The sequence below is a fragment of the Mirounga angustirostris genome, unplaced genomic scaffold, assembly GCF_029215605.1.
Source record: "Mirounga angustirostris isolate CCGP_5_RB_7025 unplaced genomic scaffold, mMirAng1.0.hap1 SCAF_2, whole genome shotgun sequence".
Lineage (NCBI taxonomy): Eukaryota > Metazoa > Chordata > Mammalia > Carnivora > Phocidae > Mirounga > Mirounga angustirostris.
Window position 1 is genome coordinate 35318602 of NW_026991710.1, and position 21196 is coordinate 35339797.

At 35.4% G+C, this 21196-nt stretch overlaps 1 protein-coding gene across 8 annotated transcripts in view; it reads right to left on the reverse strand.

Moving 5' to 3' along the window:
• Positions 1-21196, reverse strand: part of ATP8A1 (ATPase phospholipid transporting 8A1) — a 219181-nt gene that overhangs the window by 123770 nt on the left and 74215 nt on the right. For 7 of the 8 annotated variants that reach the window (XM_064584427.1, XM_064584425.1, XM_064584426.1 and 4 more), the window contains 5 exons: positions 20662-20773; positions 18921-19086; positions 17454-17581; positions 14712-14789; positions 13660-13748 (listed from right to left, as the gene is read on the reverse strand). In XM_064584427.1, coding sequence (XP_064440497.1) covers positions 13660-13748; positions 14712-14789; positions 17454-17581; positions 18921-19086; positions 20662-20773 — 573 coding nt within the window. Of the gene's footprint in view, positions 1-7426; positions 7472-13659; positions 13749-14711; positions 14790-17453; positions 17582-18920; positions 19087-20661; positions 20774-21196 lie in introns of all 8 variants that reach the window. The other variant, XM_064584430.1, reaches the window with a different exon arrangement.

The following is a 21196-nucleotide window of genomic DNA, read 5'->3' on the forward strand; positions in this document are numbered from 1 at the left end:
TATATGGAATATAAAAATATGAGCAATAAGCCTTATATATATTTTGTCAACATCTATCAATAAGAAATATCTGATATATTTATGTATATATCACATTTGTTCTGCACATATAAGAACAAATCATAAAAATGTATGGGATTTTTTGTGTTGGGGCTATCTTCAGATGAGCAAACACAACGTACGTCATATGAAATAAATGGAGTCAGAATTGCTTCTATAATCTAGCTATGACGAATCTCATGGTCATGCAATTTAATACCAAAATGTTGAGATTAAAAGGAAGAACATGGAACACGTAAGTGGGAATGTCAAACCCAAAGGGTGTACTTTGCAATGTTCAGTGAAAATGTATACATCTAAGCTTTTGTGCATAGAAGAAAATTCTAGAATTAATTCACCAAGGAAAAATAATGTGTCCAATACTAAATAGCTGTAGCCCAGAAAGCTTTTGATCATAATTTTTACAGTTACAGAGTATTATCAATACCAAAGTGCCAAATATCAAGAGTTTCATATTTTTAAAGCCAGCAGTTTGAAAGGAAGGAGAAATCACTGAAGAAAAAAAGAATCTGAAATAATTAAACATACACAGTATCAATGAAATATAACCAAAGAAGGAAGTTAGACCATTTATAATAAGATACATCTTTATTTACATGTAGTAGTTTGATCTATTAATTGAGGACTGTAAAACAGTACATCTTCATTAGCATGCAGTAGTTTTGAATTCTCAAAACATCCCTAGGAGGCAGAATAAACACGTTATTACTCTTCCTCTAGTTTTAAAGATGGAGGGAAAAATCCAAGATCTTTTAAATGACTTATCAATGGGAACTCAAAAAATTCGCATACATTTCTCCTCCAAATACTATCATTTCTTAAAAACAGTTTATTACTGGGGCTCCATAAAGTCTCCCTATTATTAAAATGTATTTATTAATGGTTCTTAGTTATACATTCCCTCTTATTTGTTAGATAGATTGAAATGTCAAGGAATAATCACAGTAACATCTTGCATGTGGAGGTCTATTTTCTTTCCAAAGAATTCCAGACTAAAAGCCTTCACAAATCTGAAGATATGTCTAATTAATCTCACCAGAAACCCTTTTATCTCATAAATCACAGTTACCATAATAGATATAACTTTCAAATGTATTTATAACAAATAACACTAGATATGCAACTGAAATCTTTACATGGACACAATCCACCCTCCATTTACCAATGAAGCTTCTACCATGAATAATGTTAAATAAGGACTCTTCACTCAGAAAGTGACTTCTTTTCCAAGATCATAAAAACCATAAGCAACTCATCTGCTAATCCACATAGCCTGGGTTGAATAACTCAGGCATGGAGCTTTTACCACTCCTCTCTAAAATCTTACAAAATGTTCACTTTTAGTAAATGTAAACAGATAAAATTAGGATGCTTGTGTCATTTCAAAATAAGAACCAACTGGATTAAAAGTGATCATTTAAAATCCGTTGACAAAATTATGAATTTGCAAACTGCGCAATAAGCTTTATATATATTTTATACAAATGCAAGCCAACACCAACATTTTGTTAGATTTTTCCATAGAAATTTTCAAGAGGCACTATGCACACAAAGAGACAAAAGAAATGATGGTGTTTTGCAAGAAGGGATAAGATAGGGAGGGTAACATTAAGGGTAAGGAGAACAAGGAGCAGGTAGTCCACAATACCATATAAATGGTAGCTTCTTGCTGGGTGATTTAAAAACTATGATACAGTGTAAATAATTATTTCCTGACTATACAAAAAAATGAAGAATCCCTATGGCATTAAAAATTAACAGAAAATTCAGAATGTATATAGTTTAATCAGTATTACCTATTTTCATACATGACAGTATGGGGACCTTGAAATTTTTTTAAATTCAAAATTCATGTCAACCAAGGAATCATTAGAAAAAAAGAAAAAAGAGTTGGATCCATACTTTTCACCTTAAACCAAATAAACTCCAGATGGATGTACAATTTAATAAAAATTAAGATATGGGAAAATTTAAAAAATAAGAGTGGAAAAAGCCTATGTATCACACATAATCCAGAAAACAAAACAAACAGATAAATCTGACTGTATACAGCTAAAACATTTCTGCATAGCAAAAAACTACTGCAAGCAAAATCAAAAGCCAAACAAAAACTGGGAAAAACTTTCCAATTCATATAATGAAGGTTAGTTTCCCTAAGACAGAAAGAACTCATAGAAAGCAATATGAAAAAGATCAACAATGCAGCCCAACAACGAGATGAGGAAATATGAGTGCCTTTAAATACAAACTTCAGTTTACCCAATAATGAGAGAAATGACTGCATCAATTTAGCAGAAATAAATTTGACAATTCTGTGCTGTTGTGATTATAAAAAAGATAAATCATACCATTGCTGAGTATGAAAATTGGCAAAACTTCTAAGAAGAACAACTAGGCAATTTCTACCAAAATTTAAAATGCATGTATCCCTTTGATCCAGTAATTCCAGTTCTAGGAATTTATACTAGCTATCTACCTGGTGCAAAATGTTGTATGCACAAATTCATTCTTTGCAGCACATTTTTAAAAAGATTTATTTATTTGCGAGAGAGTGAGAACACGCATGCGTCCGTGAGTGGAGGGAGGGGGCGAGGGAAGAGAATCTTGAGGCAGACTCCCTGCCGAGCACGGAGCCCAATGCGGGGCTTGATCTCAGGAGCCATGAGATCATGATCGAAGCCAAAACCAAGAGTCAGATGCTCAACTAACCGAGCCACCCAGGTGCCCCTGCAGCACACTTTTTTTTTTAAATAGCAAAAGATTAGAAATAACTCAAGTACTATGAAGGATGTTGCTTTAAAACATTGTGGTACATCCACATAGCAAATGCTATACAAAAAACAGGAAGCTCTTCTGATCTTGGGCTGATCTCAAAGACGCAGAGTGAAAAGAAAAGCTGGTACAAAACAGGGAGTACAGTATGCTTCACTTTCTGTAAATATAGGAGAGAAAACAAACACATGCATGTATATGTGTAGAACAGATCTGGAAGGATACATCTGAAATTGTTTACACTGCCTGCCTCTGGGAGGGGAGAGGAGTTCTCCAAGACGGGGAAGGGAGAAAAAACTTCCCCTCTTTACACCCTTGGAATTTGCAACATGCTAATGCATTATGAACTTAAATCAAATTTAAATTAAAAATTAAAGACAAGAAACAAAATCCGTGTCAGCCACCTGTAATAGATGCACAGCCTACACATAAAATAGATGTATACATTATGCACACACACATACTACACCCATGTTCACACTGGAAGGTAAAACTTAGTGGGGCTGTAAAGCACCATATTTTGAAAGGATCTGCACCTCCTGCTTTCAAATGATGCTATTGGTTGCAAATCAAAATCCCTTAGACGAAGATTTGATTTTTAGGAATGACTTTGTTATTCAGAGTCATGTCAAGTCCAAGAATATAAACAAGTGATCGAATTCAATAATATTTTAGACATCGGTTTTAACCAAAGACATCGGTTTTAACCAAAGACCTAAGACCTGCTTTTCTGTGTGGCTCAAAGTATTTCTGAAGGCAATTACAAAAGAGGTGTTCCAAAAACATTCTGTGAAATGGCTGCATCATTGAAATAAATAAATTAGCTGTCAACGTGACTACTTTGAAGACTAACATTAATTTGGATGCGTTAGATCTCATTATTATACAGTCACACCTGGAAGGATGTTTTCATGAGTCTAGCTGTTATAGGAGAAAAAATAAATACCACTCATTCCATACATAATTATAGACCAGGATGAAATGAGAAAATAAATAAGACCAGAAAATAGTACTATCCACTGATACTATGATAATACTAAAAACCACAGTGAAATGACTAAGCACGGAACACATTAAGGAAATCCTTTTTGGAGAATCATCATCACTAGCATTAACTTCAAAAAATATATCAGAACAGTATGGACTCTATATTAAATAGTTAAGAAAAACAAATATGTTATCTGGGATTGGCTTCAAAATAATGGTGAGGGAGAGGTATAGATGACATTGGATTTGGGTGCGTATTATGGAAGTAAGTGAAAGGGTAATCTGTCTACTTTTGTTTATGCTTGAAATTTCCCACAGTAAGCATTAGGAAAAGAAAAAAATGGCTATGGAAATATATAGCTGAAAACAATCACATCTTTTTTATTTATTTATTTTTTTATTATTTTTTAAAGATTTTCTTTTATTTATTTGTCAGAGGGACAGAGGGAGAGGGAAATAGAGAGAGAGAGGGAGAGCAAGCGCACAAGCAGGAGGAGTGGCAGGGCAGAGGGAGAAGAAGCAGGCTCCCCGCTGAGCAGGGAGCCTGATGCGGGACTCGATCCCAGGACTCTGGGATCGTGACCTGAGCAGAAGGCAGACGCTTAACCGACTGAGCCACCCAGGCGCCCCTGAAAACAATCACATCTTAAGGGCTACACGGATGCTGAGAATAAGCAGATCTTTTTTCCAATGGTAGATTTTTAATAGGAAAGAATGAATCTGTAAGGTTATATGTTAGCTTATGGGTACTTGGCAATAACAAGAAAACCATACCAATTTTGGAGTAAGTAGCTACTGGTTGGGGAATGATCTTATCTCTGTAAACTATTTTATACTAATATATTTAAGCGAGTAAAGCTACAACCATCATCCAATTATCTTTAATGTCAAGAGGGTATGTTTGAAAATACTCTCAAGAGAGTGTCACAGGTTTGCCTTCAAATTCCACTAAATATAAAATAATCTGTACACATTTAAGTGTTAAATATTATATGTTTTTTAATCTTGACATTTTTGTGGTGAATATGGTTCGGTAGGGCAGTAAAATGTATATAGGCTACAGGTTTTATGTATGGAATTTAATGAACTTCACACTGAAATGTGAAGCTGCTGACAGACAGGCATGAACTTTGATTTTGGATTTATACAATCATCTATACTCTCTAATTTATCCCTGAAGACCAGCACCATGAAGATGTGGTCATATGCCTACAGCATAGGATTCAACCAGTATCTCACTTTTTTTTTTTCCTTCTTCTTCTTTTTTTCTTTTCAGGATCACACTTTTGATCTTGGTTTCCTTGGCAAAATGAAATCAACTGGATGAGGGGCTCGGGGAGATGCCAGATGTATGAATGTGCAAAATTTTGCTCCCTGTGCTAACTTTTCTCAAGTCAGTTAAACTGTACCTGCTCTTGCTACCTTAACAAGAAAAAAAAAATGACTGAAATGGTAAAGGTATTTTGTGCTCTAAGCATATAAAGTTCTTTAAGATCTGTAGGACATAAAGTGACCAGCACCTACTTTATAATCTGGCTTTCATGTTTCCTGGTTGTTTACTTTGGGACAAGTTACTTGTTAGCTTCTTTGCCTAAATTTCACCAATTTTAATATGGTCATGTCAATCACAACTCTTCAAATATATCACGAGGATTGAGTGAGAGACACCAAAGCTAACACTCTCTGTGAGTATACTATGTCTAGACACTATTCTAAGCACTTTAAAAATGGAACTCACTCGGGGCACCTGGGTGGCACAGTTGGTTGAGCATGGGACTCTTGGTTTCAGCTCAGGTCGTGATCTCGGGGTTGTCAGGATCGCCCTGAGTTGGGCTCTGTGCTCAGCATGGAGCCTGCTTGAGAGTCTCTCTCCCTCTCCCTCTGCCTGCCCCGCCCCCTTGCTCACATGCACACACACTCTCTCAAATAAATAAATCTTAAAAAAATAATAAAAATAAAAACAGAACTCAATCTTCACAACCTCCCTATGATGTCCACATTCTACCAGGGGAGGACAGGCAGGCAGAGATTAGGTAACTTTTTCAAGGTCACAAGTAGGATCAGGATGTGAACTTGGGTAGTCAGAATCCAAAGTCTGCATCTTTGACCATGGCAGATGGCCAGGACAGAACAGAACAGAAGCTCAAGTAGTATTTTCCAAAAGGGTGTTTTACAAAGAGATCTTAACTAGATAATATAATATCCTCTCTTTCCAAAGGTGGTAGAAGTCACAAAACAATCTCTATAGAAAGTCGGATATTTTAAATGACCCAAGTAAATAAACAACGATTTTTTACATTTTCATTCACTCTTAATGAAAATATGCTAAAGGTAATTTCCTTCTCTTAATAAGAGTTCTCTTAGAAAAATCGTGTATTAATTCTATACTAATGAACAGTATTTACAATTAATAGAATTATATTAATGTTACAGAAAAAAATAAATAGTCACAAAATTTTACTACATTCTTGAAGGATTAAATAAAAGGGAATAGCTACTGCATTAAACTTGAATTATCCACCAGCAGTAAGAAGCTTTGGAATATTTTAAAAAACGCTAAAAATTATTCAGTTGTGTGTAGGTGTCGAAACTGGATGATGCTCCAAGCAATGAGCTTAAATGTGATGACTCATCAGTTACCACACGAATCAAACAGCTGCCTCTGTCATTATTATAGGTATGAGTTTTGCTGCAAATTGTTATCAAATCTCCACTTTATTGAAATAAAATTCAAGTTGAAAAATATTAAATGATGTTATTGGACTTCCATGCATATTGGAAATGTGGCCGAATCATAAAACACATGTATAACCTGAAAATAAAAATATAACCACTTTTAAAGCCATAATGTGTTCTATAGTTACCAGCATTAAAAGAATCTGTTTTCTGAAGTTTCATTGGCCACCAAATCATGATGAGTTAGAGAATATCAAAATAAACTTACACAGTTCTAAATCAAAATGTAAATCCATGGAGGGGGGATTTTAAGGGAAAACAAACAAACCCCCTCAAAAATATGGAAATTAAAATGCCATCTTTAATAATTCTATAATTATTTATATTCCAGTTAACTTTAGTCCTTGGTAGCATAGTCTTCCAACATTTGTTCCAGACATTTATTTTTAAAAATGTTCATTTTCTAGCCCCCGAATAGATTTACTAAACTAATGAAAAGAGATGTAAAGGAAATTTCCACTTCTGGGTAGGTTTCAGTAGCATCTTTTTGTGGCTCTGTAGAGTATATAAATTGCAGCAGAAGGTGGCAGTGCTGAGCTATAAAACATAAAACTTCTTGAGCTCTAACAAATCTTAGCTAGTTCACAGCCCAGGGACCCCAAGTTGATCATTACAGACTTTATTATAGATACATAATGTAAAACTCTAGCAAGCCTAACCATTAAACCTAATGTTTGTAAAATGACTAAAGGTTATGCAATAGGAAATCAAGGATATTCACTGGATTTCAAGAAATAGATTCTTTATAGCCCTTATCCTACCTGATCAATAATGCTTCCCCCCTCCAAAAGTAGTGAAATGTGTTTATCAAAGCAATAAAATGCAAACCTTTTAAAGGAATCAATGAGACAGAAAGGTCCATGCAGCTTACCATTCATCAGGAGAACAGCCATAATCCTCAGGTTCAGGGACATGGCTTCAGAAAGCAAGAGGAGGGGCAGAAAGAGAGGACAAAATCATCACAGAAACGCTGGAAACAAAAGCATGAATAAAGGAAGTACTGAAAGATGGATATTGAAAAAGTTAAGAAAATGAACTTTTAGTTGATTCTGAAAGAATGGCAGTTAGTATAGTAAGTAGAACACAATTTATGGTAACTGAGCAGGTTTACAAAATTATTCTATAACAGGATAGCCAACTTGCCTCTTGACCATGGAATTTACTCATTTTATTCCTAGAATTCAATATTCACTAAGAAATATTTTAACCTAGAGGTTTAAATACATGCTAAAACCAATGGAAAATTAATTACATATTATATCATCAGAATAAAGTGTTTTAATGAAACAAACATACTAATACCTAGGAACAAACTATCACTGACAAAATTTGCCAAGTACATTTTAGAAATAAATTTGACTACCATAGAGTAATGGGTCTTTAAACAAGTATATTAAAGTAAAAGTTAATTACATTTCTATAATTAAAAGGAACCACATTTTAAAAGATTAACTGATCCTCAAAATCTTTCACTTAAACTATAATCACTCATTGAGCCATTTGTTATCTCAAACAGAACACATTCATCAATAATTTTAATTTCATCCTTTAGCTCATTTGAGCAACGGGAAAAGTCTGACTGATGTATATAGCTTTTGTTTCAACGAGCCACTCATGTATTCAGTCAGAAGATACATGGCAGAGCAGATTTTCTTTTCTTTATGTATTTATTCTATTTTTCTTTTTATTGTTGAAGTTTTTTCCAGCTTTGTTGAGATATAATTGATGTATAACACTGCACAAGTTTAAGGTATACAATATGATGACTTGAAACACTTATATACTGTGATATGATTACCCCCACAGTGTGAGCTAACACCTCCATCTGTCACATAATTACCATTTTGTGTGTGTGTGTGTGTGTGTGTGTCTGGTGGGAAAATTTAAGATCTACTCTCTTAGCAGCCAGAAAAGCTTTTCTTATCTCTCATTTCTTTCACTATATATGACCGTTCAATATTTTTTCTTTAAATTTATTAGCGGGGCGCCTGGGTGGCTCAGACGGTTAAGCGTCTGCCTTCGGCTCAGGTCGTGATCCCAGGGTCCTGGGATCGAGTCCCACATTGGGTTCCCTGCTCCTTGGGAGCCTTCTTCTCCCTCTGCTTCTCTCTCTCTCTCTGTCTCTCATGAATAAATAAATATATAAAAAATAAATAAATAAATTTATTAGCTATCAATAGAGTTTAAAAAATGCAGAGTTCCATAATGTAAACGTAGAGTCATTCATTGTTTCTGACGGAGTTTTCAGTGAAGTCCTTTCACTCCCTCAGTGTCCATCCCACTCCCTCTAGCCTTCCACCAAACTGGCTATGACACAAGCCTCATCATTTGAAGGCACCTCTTCCACCTCCAAAGCATGAAACCACCTCCAGGACAGTATCCACTGTCTTTAGTCCCAATGAAGGCAGTCCCCTCTACTCACTATTCTCTCTTGTACCAAATGACTTTTGTTGATGCTTGAGAGGAAGGGCTAACCAAGCCACCTGTGGGCTGGACTCCCAGAAAAAATGATGACCTATTGCAAAACTCTGTAGAAACTGACTGCAGCCCAGCGCTGAAGGCAATCACTTCTGATCAACCTCAAGGCTTGGACTCTAGCCGCATGCCCCTCCCTCCCACCCCAGACTGTACCAGGGGAGGGCCAGTGCTACCCAAGCAAAAACACTGTGCTAAGGATCTGCTAAGTTGGACGGCAGTACCCGATCTCACATCAGGGGAGGGGCAAGTGTATCTCAAGTCATATAGCTTAAAAGACGCAAAGCTCAAGGCTCAGGGTCCCTTCTCCTGGGTCGGGTCCAGCCCTGGCAAATGCTATTCAGAATGTGATGAGCAGCAGGAGACCCACACACCTGTTACTGCACCTGTCTGCATGAGTTTCCCCAGGACTGCTGCTGGGGCAGCTCTGGTGTATATGTGCTCTCTGGTCATTTGCCTTTGTGTGCATGTCCATACTGCTGTATCTGCCTGGGAAGTTCTTCACTTAATCAAACCCATTCTTACGTCTCAGCTCAAGCATCACTTTCTTACAGAGCAGTCCCTGACCTGCCTGATTTGATCAAATCCCCATCACAGACTCACGTGGACCTCTGTACTGTGTTTTATCTTTGATTACTTAATTAACATCCATTAACCCCCAATTAGACTATAAATTTTAGGAGGGCAGAAACCATGTGAACTTTGCTGATCATTACAATCCCATCATTTAACAAAGTGCCACATACACAGAAGGAGATAAAAATATTTGTTGAAGCATATAAATAAACAAAAGAATGGTGTTTACCCAGCTCTTACCATGGTGGGCAGTAAGATAAATTTGTTGGTTATAATCTAGACCTCGGGGCTAAGTTTTATGGTAATTGTGAGGTTTCTTGTGATGAATCTCTTTTCAGTTTGAAGTACTGATCCTTTCAGCAAACATATTACTAAACAAAATATGGTCATGTTAAGTGGTTCATATATCATATTCATATATACATAGAGATTGCTTTTAAGAAAATTCATCTTTTACTTACAGGGAAAATGTCAATGAAATGTTTGATTAAATGACCAACACAACAAAAATCACTCTTTAGTTGGCTTACTAGAAATTTTTTTTTTTTTTAACTTTAGAGACTGTACTGTGTAAAGCTTTGCCCAGCTCATCACCTCATTCTAAATAAGGTCCAAATTACCAACAAAGATTACACTTAGGATTATAGCCTATTATATTTATTCACTGTATTGAGAGTCCTAGCCAGTGAACATAAAAGCCTCCTTACCCATTCCTGGTATTCCATTTACTTTGATAAAACTGACTCATTTCCTACAGGAAGGAATTTGCTGAAATGATACTTTAACAAATGTTTAACAGTAGAGTTTCTAGTTTGTAATAAGTTAAATTTACAAATGACATCAATTTACATTTAATCAAAGAAAGATCTAATGAAACAAACTAGTAAGTTTAAACACAGTAGTATCTCTGACAAAGTTGAACTCTACAAAATAATCATCGCTGCTAATTATGTACAAATCTTTATTTTGTTGCCCATTATGAATCCAATTTGGGCAATGGTTATGTGAAATGAGGGAGAAATTACCAAGATTGAATTTTGAAGCATTGTTTTAAATGTTAAATATTATCTTCTTACAAACCTAAGGAATACTAGGCAAAAATGAAGACACTTCAAGTCTTGTTCTCAAACCCATAAAAGCCAACAGAACTCACCTCTGACTCTACCTAGGGTAAAATTAGGCTTTATCTTACTTCTTAAAAAATGTTGAACAAGGATCAGTTCTGAATTTTTAACCCCAAAAGCATGTGTTAGTTTATGAAAATGTGGGGTGTTCTCCTTTATCCTGGTTTATCCTGGGGGGATAAACACCATGCTTTCTTCTGTTAGAGTTGAAGGTTCGTGTGCATAATAGTTCCCCATATTAAACAAGTGTTAACACTGCTACAGTGCAAATGGGGATTGCAAAACCCATGTTATTACCCTGTCTGGCTTCTGATAACCCAAGAGTGGCCAGAGGAAATTCCCACAGAAAGATGGTTGACAGTAATTACTTGTCTTGCTGAGTTTGGTGGAATTAACGAATAGTGGTGTGTCTCTTACTGTAAACACCTAAGCATCTGAAGTCTCCTGTATCAACAACTTCCTGTATCAACCACTCTCTACAATACAATGCTGACATTCCAAATGTCCATCAGGATGTTTGGGGGAGGGGATGTTGATATAAAATCAGGGTTAAGGATCCTAAATGCACATACACAACACTACATGATTACTGGAAGCAGTTTAACAACTCACTTCACTCAGCAAGGCTTCTGGTATTTTCAAAAACATGATATATCACCCAAGAAAGAAATGTATTTCTGTCTATATAGTTAAGATTTGCAAACAAAGGAACACCTTTTATTTCTAATAAAAGATGCTTTTATTTTTATTAATTTTATTTTATTATGTCACCGTACATTACATCATTAGTTTCTGATGTAGTGTTCCATGATTCATTGTTTGCGTATAATACCCAGTGCTCCATGCAGAAGGTGCCCTCTTTAATACCCATCACCGGGCTACCCCACCCCTCCATGCCCCTCTCCTCTAGAACCCTCAGTTTGTTTCTCAGAGTCCATAGTCTCTCATGTATGTTTTTTTTTATATCTAGAATTTTATACTTGGAAAACAACTTTAGAGATCATCTTATCTCACTATCCACATTTTAAGGAGTTTGGAATATTTGAAAGGAATTATTGATAGTTACATGGTAGACGAGTGACAAAGCCGAGGCTAGAGGTCATGTCTCATGGCTGCACCTCAATATTAAGAGATGTTATTTGCCCAAGAGGAAATTTGTTTTCCTGGAAACTTAATATAAATGATGACAGTTTTTAACGTTTAATACTACTTTAATATTTACCAATCTCAAACCCACCCTATCATATAATGGTTGTTAATGATAATATCACCAATAGATACAGAAAGAACACTATTCTTTAGAACTACTGCCCGGAAGTGTTTAAGGGCTTGTTGCAAGAAGAAGAAAAAAACTTGGAAAAATGCAGGAGAGAGGCTAGATCTCATTCTAGCTTTCTGTTCTGATTTCACAATCAATATTTGATCATTTGAAGGAACTTGCTTGTTCAATTGGAAACTGGCAAAATAAAAAAAGAATGTCAAGTATCAAACAGACCGCTCTCAAATTCACTTGTCAATGCAGAATTTCTGTAAAAACAATCTTCATAAATCTGTCAGCAAGTATAATACAACAAATGTTGTATTATATACAACAAATATATAATAAAAAGAATCACAATAGGCCTTTCCTTCTCTTGTGGTTGTCAAATACGCATGACGTCAAAAAGTGTGTCTGCATCACCCCCTCCACAGCAGCTAACCAAATTACTAGGCTGGTAGCTATTGGCGGGGAGGAGTAAGGACAGCCTTTTCTAGGGGAGGTGGGGGAGTTTCAGATAAAGAGGAAAGATGCAAAATGGCATGCAGCCCTGGAAACAGTAAGTGTGCTTCTTAAATTAACATCCCGTCTTGGCAAGTGTGAAAAAGCCATTCAATCAAATGTCTTTTCGGCTTCATTTACACACACAGTTTGAAGTCCATTTTAGTCACACTCTCTGCTAACCCAAAGAATAAGGATATCTGCCTCCATCTACTCTTTTGTAGACCCTTGTTGGAGTAACCATTTGCTTTTAGAATTTTTTACCAAATGGTTATTTATTTATAATTTTAATTAAGGCATTTTCAAAATTCAATACATTATTATTATACTCGCTTATGGTTTGGAGTGGGGAAGAGTACACACCAGAAAACCCAAATGCAAGTGCCCTTGCTTCAAAGGCTAAGGGATCAGTATTTCCCAGTCTCACTTACAGATAAAGATAGTTGGAAAATTTGATAATAGTCATGGTCAAGGTCACTCCAACCAAGGAAAGTTTCATCTTTTGATCACGTCCTTTTAGGAAATGTACAGATTAATTTTCTCACATTATCCTAAAAAGGTATTTCAAAAAGAAGGCTTTTGAACAATTTAGGTAAACATAACTCCAAAAAAGAAATAAAAGGGTTCTTAACAAGCATATTCTAAAGGACATCAGGAGCGTGATAAAAGTTTCTGAGGGTACTCGTTACAACCTAGATTTAAGAGTTTCGTGTTCCTACCTCCTTCCCACCATCAGAAATTTAGATTGCTCTGTGACTGCAAAGAGGAGAGATGGTATAAGAAAAAACAAACTAAAGGGATAACTATCAGAGAAACAACAGTATTTTAACTTGAAAACTGGACACTCTGTATGTTATTACAACATTGTACTCTAACTCTATGGCAATGTAGAGGGAACTGTATTTTTACTTCATGACCAGAGCCAGATAGAGACCTTTAGCAACTCTAAACTTGGAAATACTACTGGATAGAACCTCCACCTCATAGGTAATTCCAAATGAAAAACAACTTCAAACTATAACACAAAACATACATGTATGCTGCAGTCAAAACAGGGGCTTTTTATGTTAAAAAAAATTTCCCCTAATAAGAATTCTCAAAACACACCGAACTATTAGCATTTATTAAATGTGTGTTTCACATTCTAATTAAAGGGAAAAAAAAACTCACCCATAAGCAACTCCAGCTATGGTGCACTTCTTAAACTGCATTACATTGCAGGTCAGAGTGCCAGTTTTGTCAGAAAATATGTATTTTACCTAAAAAAAAAGTTTAAAATTTCTTGTTAAAATTTCAGAAGTCTTTTTATGCCAGTCTCTCACAGAGGGGGAAAATACCCCTTAAATAATTTATCAATCTTGTTATATTAATAGGGGCACAATGAATGCCATTAACTGATGATTTTCTTCACATTAAGGAATATTTTCAACTTTTTTTTATTTTAGTACTTTAGCAATGAATCATTTCATGTATGAACAGTAAAGACTATCAAGATGGTTAGAAAAACTGCAGCCACCCAGAAATCTGCCTTGACATAGTTGGAATTTCCACTAGAAAGTGCAACTACTGTTACTTAACATTTATGGAGCACTAAAACATCTACCGGGATTTCTCAACGTTAACAATTGCAGAATTAGTAATGGCTTGTGCAATCAACTTCATATAACATCTGCATTGGTAAGAAAAAGGATAATTCTGGCGGAAATGCTATTTTGAAAAGTAAAAGTTACCAAATGGCAAAAATACAGAATAAGAATTTTTCCTGAGCTAGTATGTAAATATGGATTACAAAGATACACATATATGTGAATACAGTGTAAATTATGAATCTAAAATTCCTGTTTGATTACTTTCATACTTGACTTACACAGCATCAGTGATCAAGTTAATTTTTTCTTCCTTTCTGGTCAAAAGCTATGAGCAATTTTAATACTGAGGGTTTATCACTCAAAAATAGCCAATACTTGACTAGTAACCAGATTATATACTGAAGGAAATCCCTTAGCGCAATACCTTATCTGAGAGCAAAAAAGGTTTTACATAATAAGGTTTTTAAAACTTAATTTACTAAAAATGATAATTACGTACTAACATGTATTTATGCTGATTATTCAAATAATGGAAAATTAGGAGCTGTCAATTCATATGAAGTTGCCACATATGGCAGAAATTACAATGAATCTGACTTCCGATTTAACGTATCAACAAGAAATTCGGTTTACCTGGCCAAGTTCCTCGTTCAGATTAGATGTTCGAGCCATAGCAGCAGTGTCTGTGGGTTCATAGTGCATGTCGAGATCCTTTTTTTTAAATAAAAGAAATTACTAAATGCAACTGGTAACAAGAGATTACTGAAATTTTATTTAACTAGTGAGCTATAATATGAAACCACTCTCATGTCTTGCCATCTTACACCATTTCAGTTGATTTCCCTGAAAAGTACTCGGTATAGAATATTATATTTCACAGTAAGGGTAGGACAGCATGGCAGTTAGAGCATATCTCTGCAATCAGGCAATCTTGATTTTTCCATAATTCTACCATTTTCTACATATGTGACCTGTGGTTAAGGATTAAATAAAATAATGTACGTGAAGTGCTTCCTCAAGTGTCTGACACAATATAAAGTATTTAATGTAGCTAAAGTAAGAGCAAGTAAACATTGCTCAAATAATTAAGATTTTAAACCCCTAGAAAAAGTACCGAAGAGATTCTATCTGGTTCTACTTTCTTGGCTCAAGTTCCTTCCACTGTATATACTTGAAAGCAGAAAGAGTGCACTTCTCAAAACCCAAACAAATATGTACCAATTTGTACCAATTTGTACTTGTTTTGTACCCAAACATTATGAGGCTTGACTATTAAGCCTATAAGAATTAGTATTTTCTATAGTACACCATTTTATTGGCAAGTCAGGGTTTACTGATTTTCACATGTCAAAGGAAAAGGACAAATCTGATCTTTCCCACATTTGCATTTCAGACTGATCAGCATCAGTTCTGAAGAAGGTTGTGGACTTGTAGGTGCCATGTTTTAAGAAGGATATTAAACAACTGAGCAATGTTCAGAGAGGAATGAGTGGAATGGGGAGTAAGTTGGAAATCAAGTCTAATAAGGAACAGAAAGAGATGAAGGAAGATGTGATAGAAGAATAGGCATAGTAGCCGAGGTCTTTTTTTTTTTAAAAGATTTATTTAGAGAGAGAGTGTACACGTGCGAGTGGGTGGGGAGGGAGAGAGAGAATCTCAAGCAGACTCCTCAATGAGCACGGAGCCCGATGCAGGGCTTGATCTCATGACCCACATGTGATCATGTGAGATCACAACCTGAACTGAAACCAAGAGTGGGATGCTTAACCAACTGAGCCACCCAGGCACCCCCAGCTGAGTTCTAATACTTTACAAGGCTATCATTCAGAAACACGATTAGACATTTTCATAAAAGATCAGGTAGAACCAGTATCAAAGGGGGGCAGTTATTAATCTCATTTCCACACACAGAAGAGCTGTCTGGTGAGTGAAGAACTGTCAGCAATGTTATAGAATCTCTGTACAATAGAAAGGTGGTTGAGAAGGATAAGCCTGCTGGGTTGCTCCAACACTCAAATTATGTCATTATTTGAAGCAAATATTATTTCTGAAAACCTAAGTAAAAAATAATAAAGTGACTGACTAGTTATTTGATTTTCAAAATGAGTCACCTTATGATTTCTTATTGTAAAGTGGGAAACCTCAAAAGGTTTTAATTTTATTTACACAAATTTTATTACATAATTTTTCAGCAACACATTTCCTGCATGAAATAAGCCACAACTGCAGCTCATTTCAGGTTTCTAAATTATACTGGTCTTCTACCAATGAATTAGGCAATTTTACAGCTGAGTTGGATCATTTCATGGGAAGGTAATGAGCAGTGGCAAAAGTATTACCGGTTATATTTTTAAAAATCCTAATATTGTTCACTTGAAAGACTTTTAAATAATTTAAAAAGATAACATCAAAAGATAATACCAAAATTTCCCAAAATAAAAGAAAAATTAAACTTTCTGGCAGATTAAGTCTGAAGGCTTATTTAATTTACATAAATTCATTAATTTTAACTTTGGTAAAATAAAACTAACAACACATTTTATAAACAAAATATTTAGGAAACAGATATCCAGCACATTTTTCCAAGATTAAAAAAAAATTTGAGAAGAAAAAAATTAAGCACAGCTGAATTTGTTTACAGGGGGTAAGAATAAACTACATAGGTATATAAAACATGACAGCCTAGTTGTTACAAGCAGTGAATACAGTATTATTTCTACAGTACTCAATTGTTTAGGAGGCTGTTTGCTATGTTGTGAGATTCCTTTGCTCTGTATTACCACCGTGAGATGCTGGTAAAGCATGTTTTACCATTCCTATCTAAAGGCCCAAGAAAATAAGTCTCAAAGAAGTCAGGTGGCTTGGCAAAGTTCACACAGCTAGTAAATATAGAACTACAACAATAATCCAGATATTTTAACTCCAAACCTCATGGTTCTCCTTTTCCCCAAGACACACTATATAACCCAAAATAGGTTTCCTTAACTGGAGACCTAGTTTCCCAGAATGTCTGGTCTGTAAACTTGTATGATTCTGAGATAAAGAGTTTTTGCTATTGATTTTTACATGTCAAATGAATTTGTTATAATTATATTAGAGTCAAAAATATTTTGAAATGTCATCTTGCAGTCAATAAAAGTTAAGGTATAATTAAGATTTTGTTTCTGAGAGATCAAAGGACATTAGGAGGAGGGGTGCCCGGCTGGTTCAGTTGGTGGAGTATGTGACTCTTGATCATGGGGTCATGAGTTCTAACCCCACACTGGGTGTAGAGATTACTTAAAAAAAATTTAAGATCTTTAAAAGACCCTATCCAAAAAAAAAAAAAGACAAAACATATATTTAGAATGATGAAAAACAATAATTCATATTTACCCAATTTATGAAGTATGCCTGGGTAAATTTCACCACTTCTAATGTAACCAACAAGCTGATAGGAATGAGATTGTTGAAAAGGATGATGAAGGTCAAGAAATTCAGTCCAAAATTATTAGCACCACCATCTGTTGGGGGAGGTGGGAAGAAAGTCATTTGTAGTTTTATAGATTTCATTTGCATTGACCAGAACTTGAGCATAACAAAAATTTTCCATATTACACAACATCTCTAGATAGTTTGGGAGGAATACTGTGCTGATAGCATATCCTTATTCTCAAATACATTCAGGATGGAGCAGCACTTTCCGTGTTCCGTATATTGTTAGTACTATTAAGAACTTCATAATGGTACTAACGAATGAAAGCACTGCTAAGTATTTCAAATCCTGTTCAAAACAGGAAGTTTAGAGGTATCGGGGACAGGATTGTGGGTTTATAAATGTAAACTCTCCACTGGGCAAAATCACTGTTATGTAAATTCTTAAAAAGCACTCCTGATTTAAAGCATGCCTTAAGAGCAATCAAACAAAACAGCAGCTAAACTAATCCAAACAGCAAAAACAATGTAGGGCTGTACCCTAGGTAAATTATACCCTTCCTCTTCAATAATGAAAAGAGATCGGCTATGGCAGACACACTGTAAAGTATCTGAAGAAACAAACTAATGGGAGTCCTAACAGTTCTAATGTTGAAACAGTAAATCAATGTAAAAAAAGTTGGAGTAGCCACAAACTAAATCAATATGATAAAAACTGAAAAAAATTAATTTTGCTACAAGGTTTACTAGAATTTGCTTTCACGCTTTTGGAAATTTAGTATTTATTGGTTAAGTACTCGGCATGAATTGCATGGAGCACTGGGTGTTATATGCAAACAATGAATCGTGGAACACTACATCAAAAACTAATGATGTAATGTATGGTGATTAACATAACAAAAAAAGGCAATGCAAACTTATTTTCCAGAAATATTCAGGGATGGTACATCCCCACAATAGTAAAAGGACAGATGGTCCAAAAAGAACCTATTTAATAGGACTTTCCCTAAGACAAGATGACCATTAATATGGAATTTACTGCATGTATGAAAGTACAGTAAATTTAAACATTTTACAAGCATGTGCTTTAAATATAATCAATCTGCTTTATTCACCAGGTAGCTATCTAACCACCTGTGTTAAAATATTTTAAAAGAATGAATAACATTAACAAAAATAATATTAATAAACTAACATTTTATACTACTCTAGAGTAATCATTATATATTTAAGGATTCTGAAATTTTAAAGACTAACAACATTTTACTTTCTTTTACTGGAAATTGCATTGAAAAATAAAATTAAATGCCCAGTTATTGTGGCAATAAGGTTTTCTTTTTAGGAATTATAGGAAATCCCATCAGCTGTGAAACAAATACATGTTTTAATGAAAGAAAAAATAAATACCATAGGCACTTTAATGCTTACAGTTTAGGTTGAGATACCAGTCCTTCCCAGAATGCCTCCGATTCCAAATGGCTGAGCCCACAGAACAGATAAGAGACATGGCAATTAAGATACAAAATAAAATCAAAATTTGTACATTTGTAATCCGTTCCACATTTGAGAGTTTAAGTGGTGGACTTGTTGAATTCTGTAAAAAGAAACAAGATGAGCAATAAAAAATGTGTACAAATCGATTTAGTAATGTATATTTGGTATTTTGATGAAGATGACAAAGTCAGTCACAACTCAAAATCTAGACATGGGTAGGCACCTGAAAATCATACAGAAAAAAACCCACAGATGTAATAAGCTGTCAAATGTTAATGACCTTCTTTTTTTTTTTTTTTCCTAAAGGCCACTATACCACCAAGCCTTTTTCTAGGATGTAAAACAATAATAAGAAGAGAAGGAAATAATATTCCTTTTAGAGACGTAACTTTCGCATTGTGGCAGGAAGATGAACAAGGCATTACTTGACTACTTAAGCAAAGAGGGTAGATGAGAGGCATTTAGCAGCTCAGCTCAGGAAGAGAGGCAGAGGAGGTGGCCTACGCACCCATAATCAGAGACCTGGAAGTTCCAAAGTATGCTTAAAGGATCTCTGGTTTCCAGATTTCTGGTGGCATTCAGTAACAGCAACAATCTAAGTAGTCCTGGCTATAAAGAATAACTGAAGTAAATTTCCTTAGCTGCATTAATGATAAAAACGATCATGCTACATCACTGCTAACCAAGGCATCCATAGGACAGAAAATTCAATGTCATCATAGATATAAAATAATGGTTTACAGAATTTATAGAATGGTTAAGGGTGGAATCATTATGGTTAGGGTAGAATCATTAATAGCAGTCCCATTTGCCTGTTGATAACATCTCCGTGACTTTACAGTTTACAAAGTTATCAGACCTTAAAGCAGATTTTCATTTAGTATCTTAAAATAGTTTTGCCCACCCATCTAACCCCTGAACACTCATGATATTATGACAGAGAAGAAGCATCCTCAGGCACGTGTAAACATTACAAGTGCTAAGACTAAAGCTGATTAGAAATGGCTTACCATAAAAATGCTACCAAAAAAGGTCAACATTTGGCTCACAAATTCTTCTTTTAATTTTTTTAAATTTTATTTGTTTTAAAGATTTCATTTATTTATTTGACAGAGAGAAGCAGCGAGAAAGGGAACACAGGCAGGGGGAGTGGGAGAGGGAGAAGCAGGCTTCCTGCCAAGCAGGGAGCTCGAGGTGGGGCTCCATCCCAGGACCCTGGGATCATGACCTGAGCTGAAGGCAGACACTTAACGACTGAGCCACCCAGGTGCCCCTCTTCTTTTAATTTTACGAAAAAATGAAAACAGTTCTAAAATTTGATCACTGTATTAAAATAAAATGATAAGACAAATACTTTAATGTAGAGCACTCATCATTGCATAGACAACTAGTATCTACCACTGCAATGGTGAGTAAATGTTGCCAGAGGACCAATACATAAAATCATTAAGAGTTCACGCACTGTTGATCTCTGATTAAACTTTCCCGTATTCTTGCATGCATGAGCCATTTTATGGCCCCAAACACTGAAGAACGAGATTCTGAATGTACAGAGTGGGGCTCTGGAATCTGTGACAGATGGTCTGCTATGTTTGGGACTACTGCATAGAGAGCTACAAATAGCGCATTTTCAAGAGAATAGGTCCACAAGGTTTTCATAGATAAAAAATCCCACCTGCATCAGCTTGGTGTCATGTCCAGTGTAGACAACTATTCCATGAACCCACTGTGTATTTCTCAACTGGGCGCCTCGAAGAAGAATCTGATCTGCTCCCAGGGGGACAGTGCTATGATAGATGATGTTGACATTAGAAACAACATTTTCCAAAATGCTTAAGAATTCTATGGCTACTACATAGTTCCAACGAAGGTTCTGCTACTAAAATAGCCCTTCTCACATTTACTTTATTTTTAGAAAAGAAGTAATTTTCCTACCAGTAAGAATAATTTTTTTTTACACAAGGACAGCTGGAGGGAAGCAGTTCGGTTGCTTCTCCCTAGCACCCAACCAGCCATTTCCTACAACTTCACAATCCAAGATAGTAGGCAATGTTTTGAAATTCAGAGGCTAATTTTCAAACCTATTTAAGACTTTTCCTGATTTAGCAAGTCTGTTTAGGTTTCTGAGATGTTTGGAAGTGGTGAGGTTAGGGGATCTGCTCCCCCTCCCACACCTAATTAAAAATAGCTTTGTGCATAATAAAGGCTCA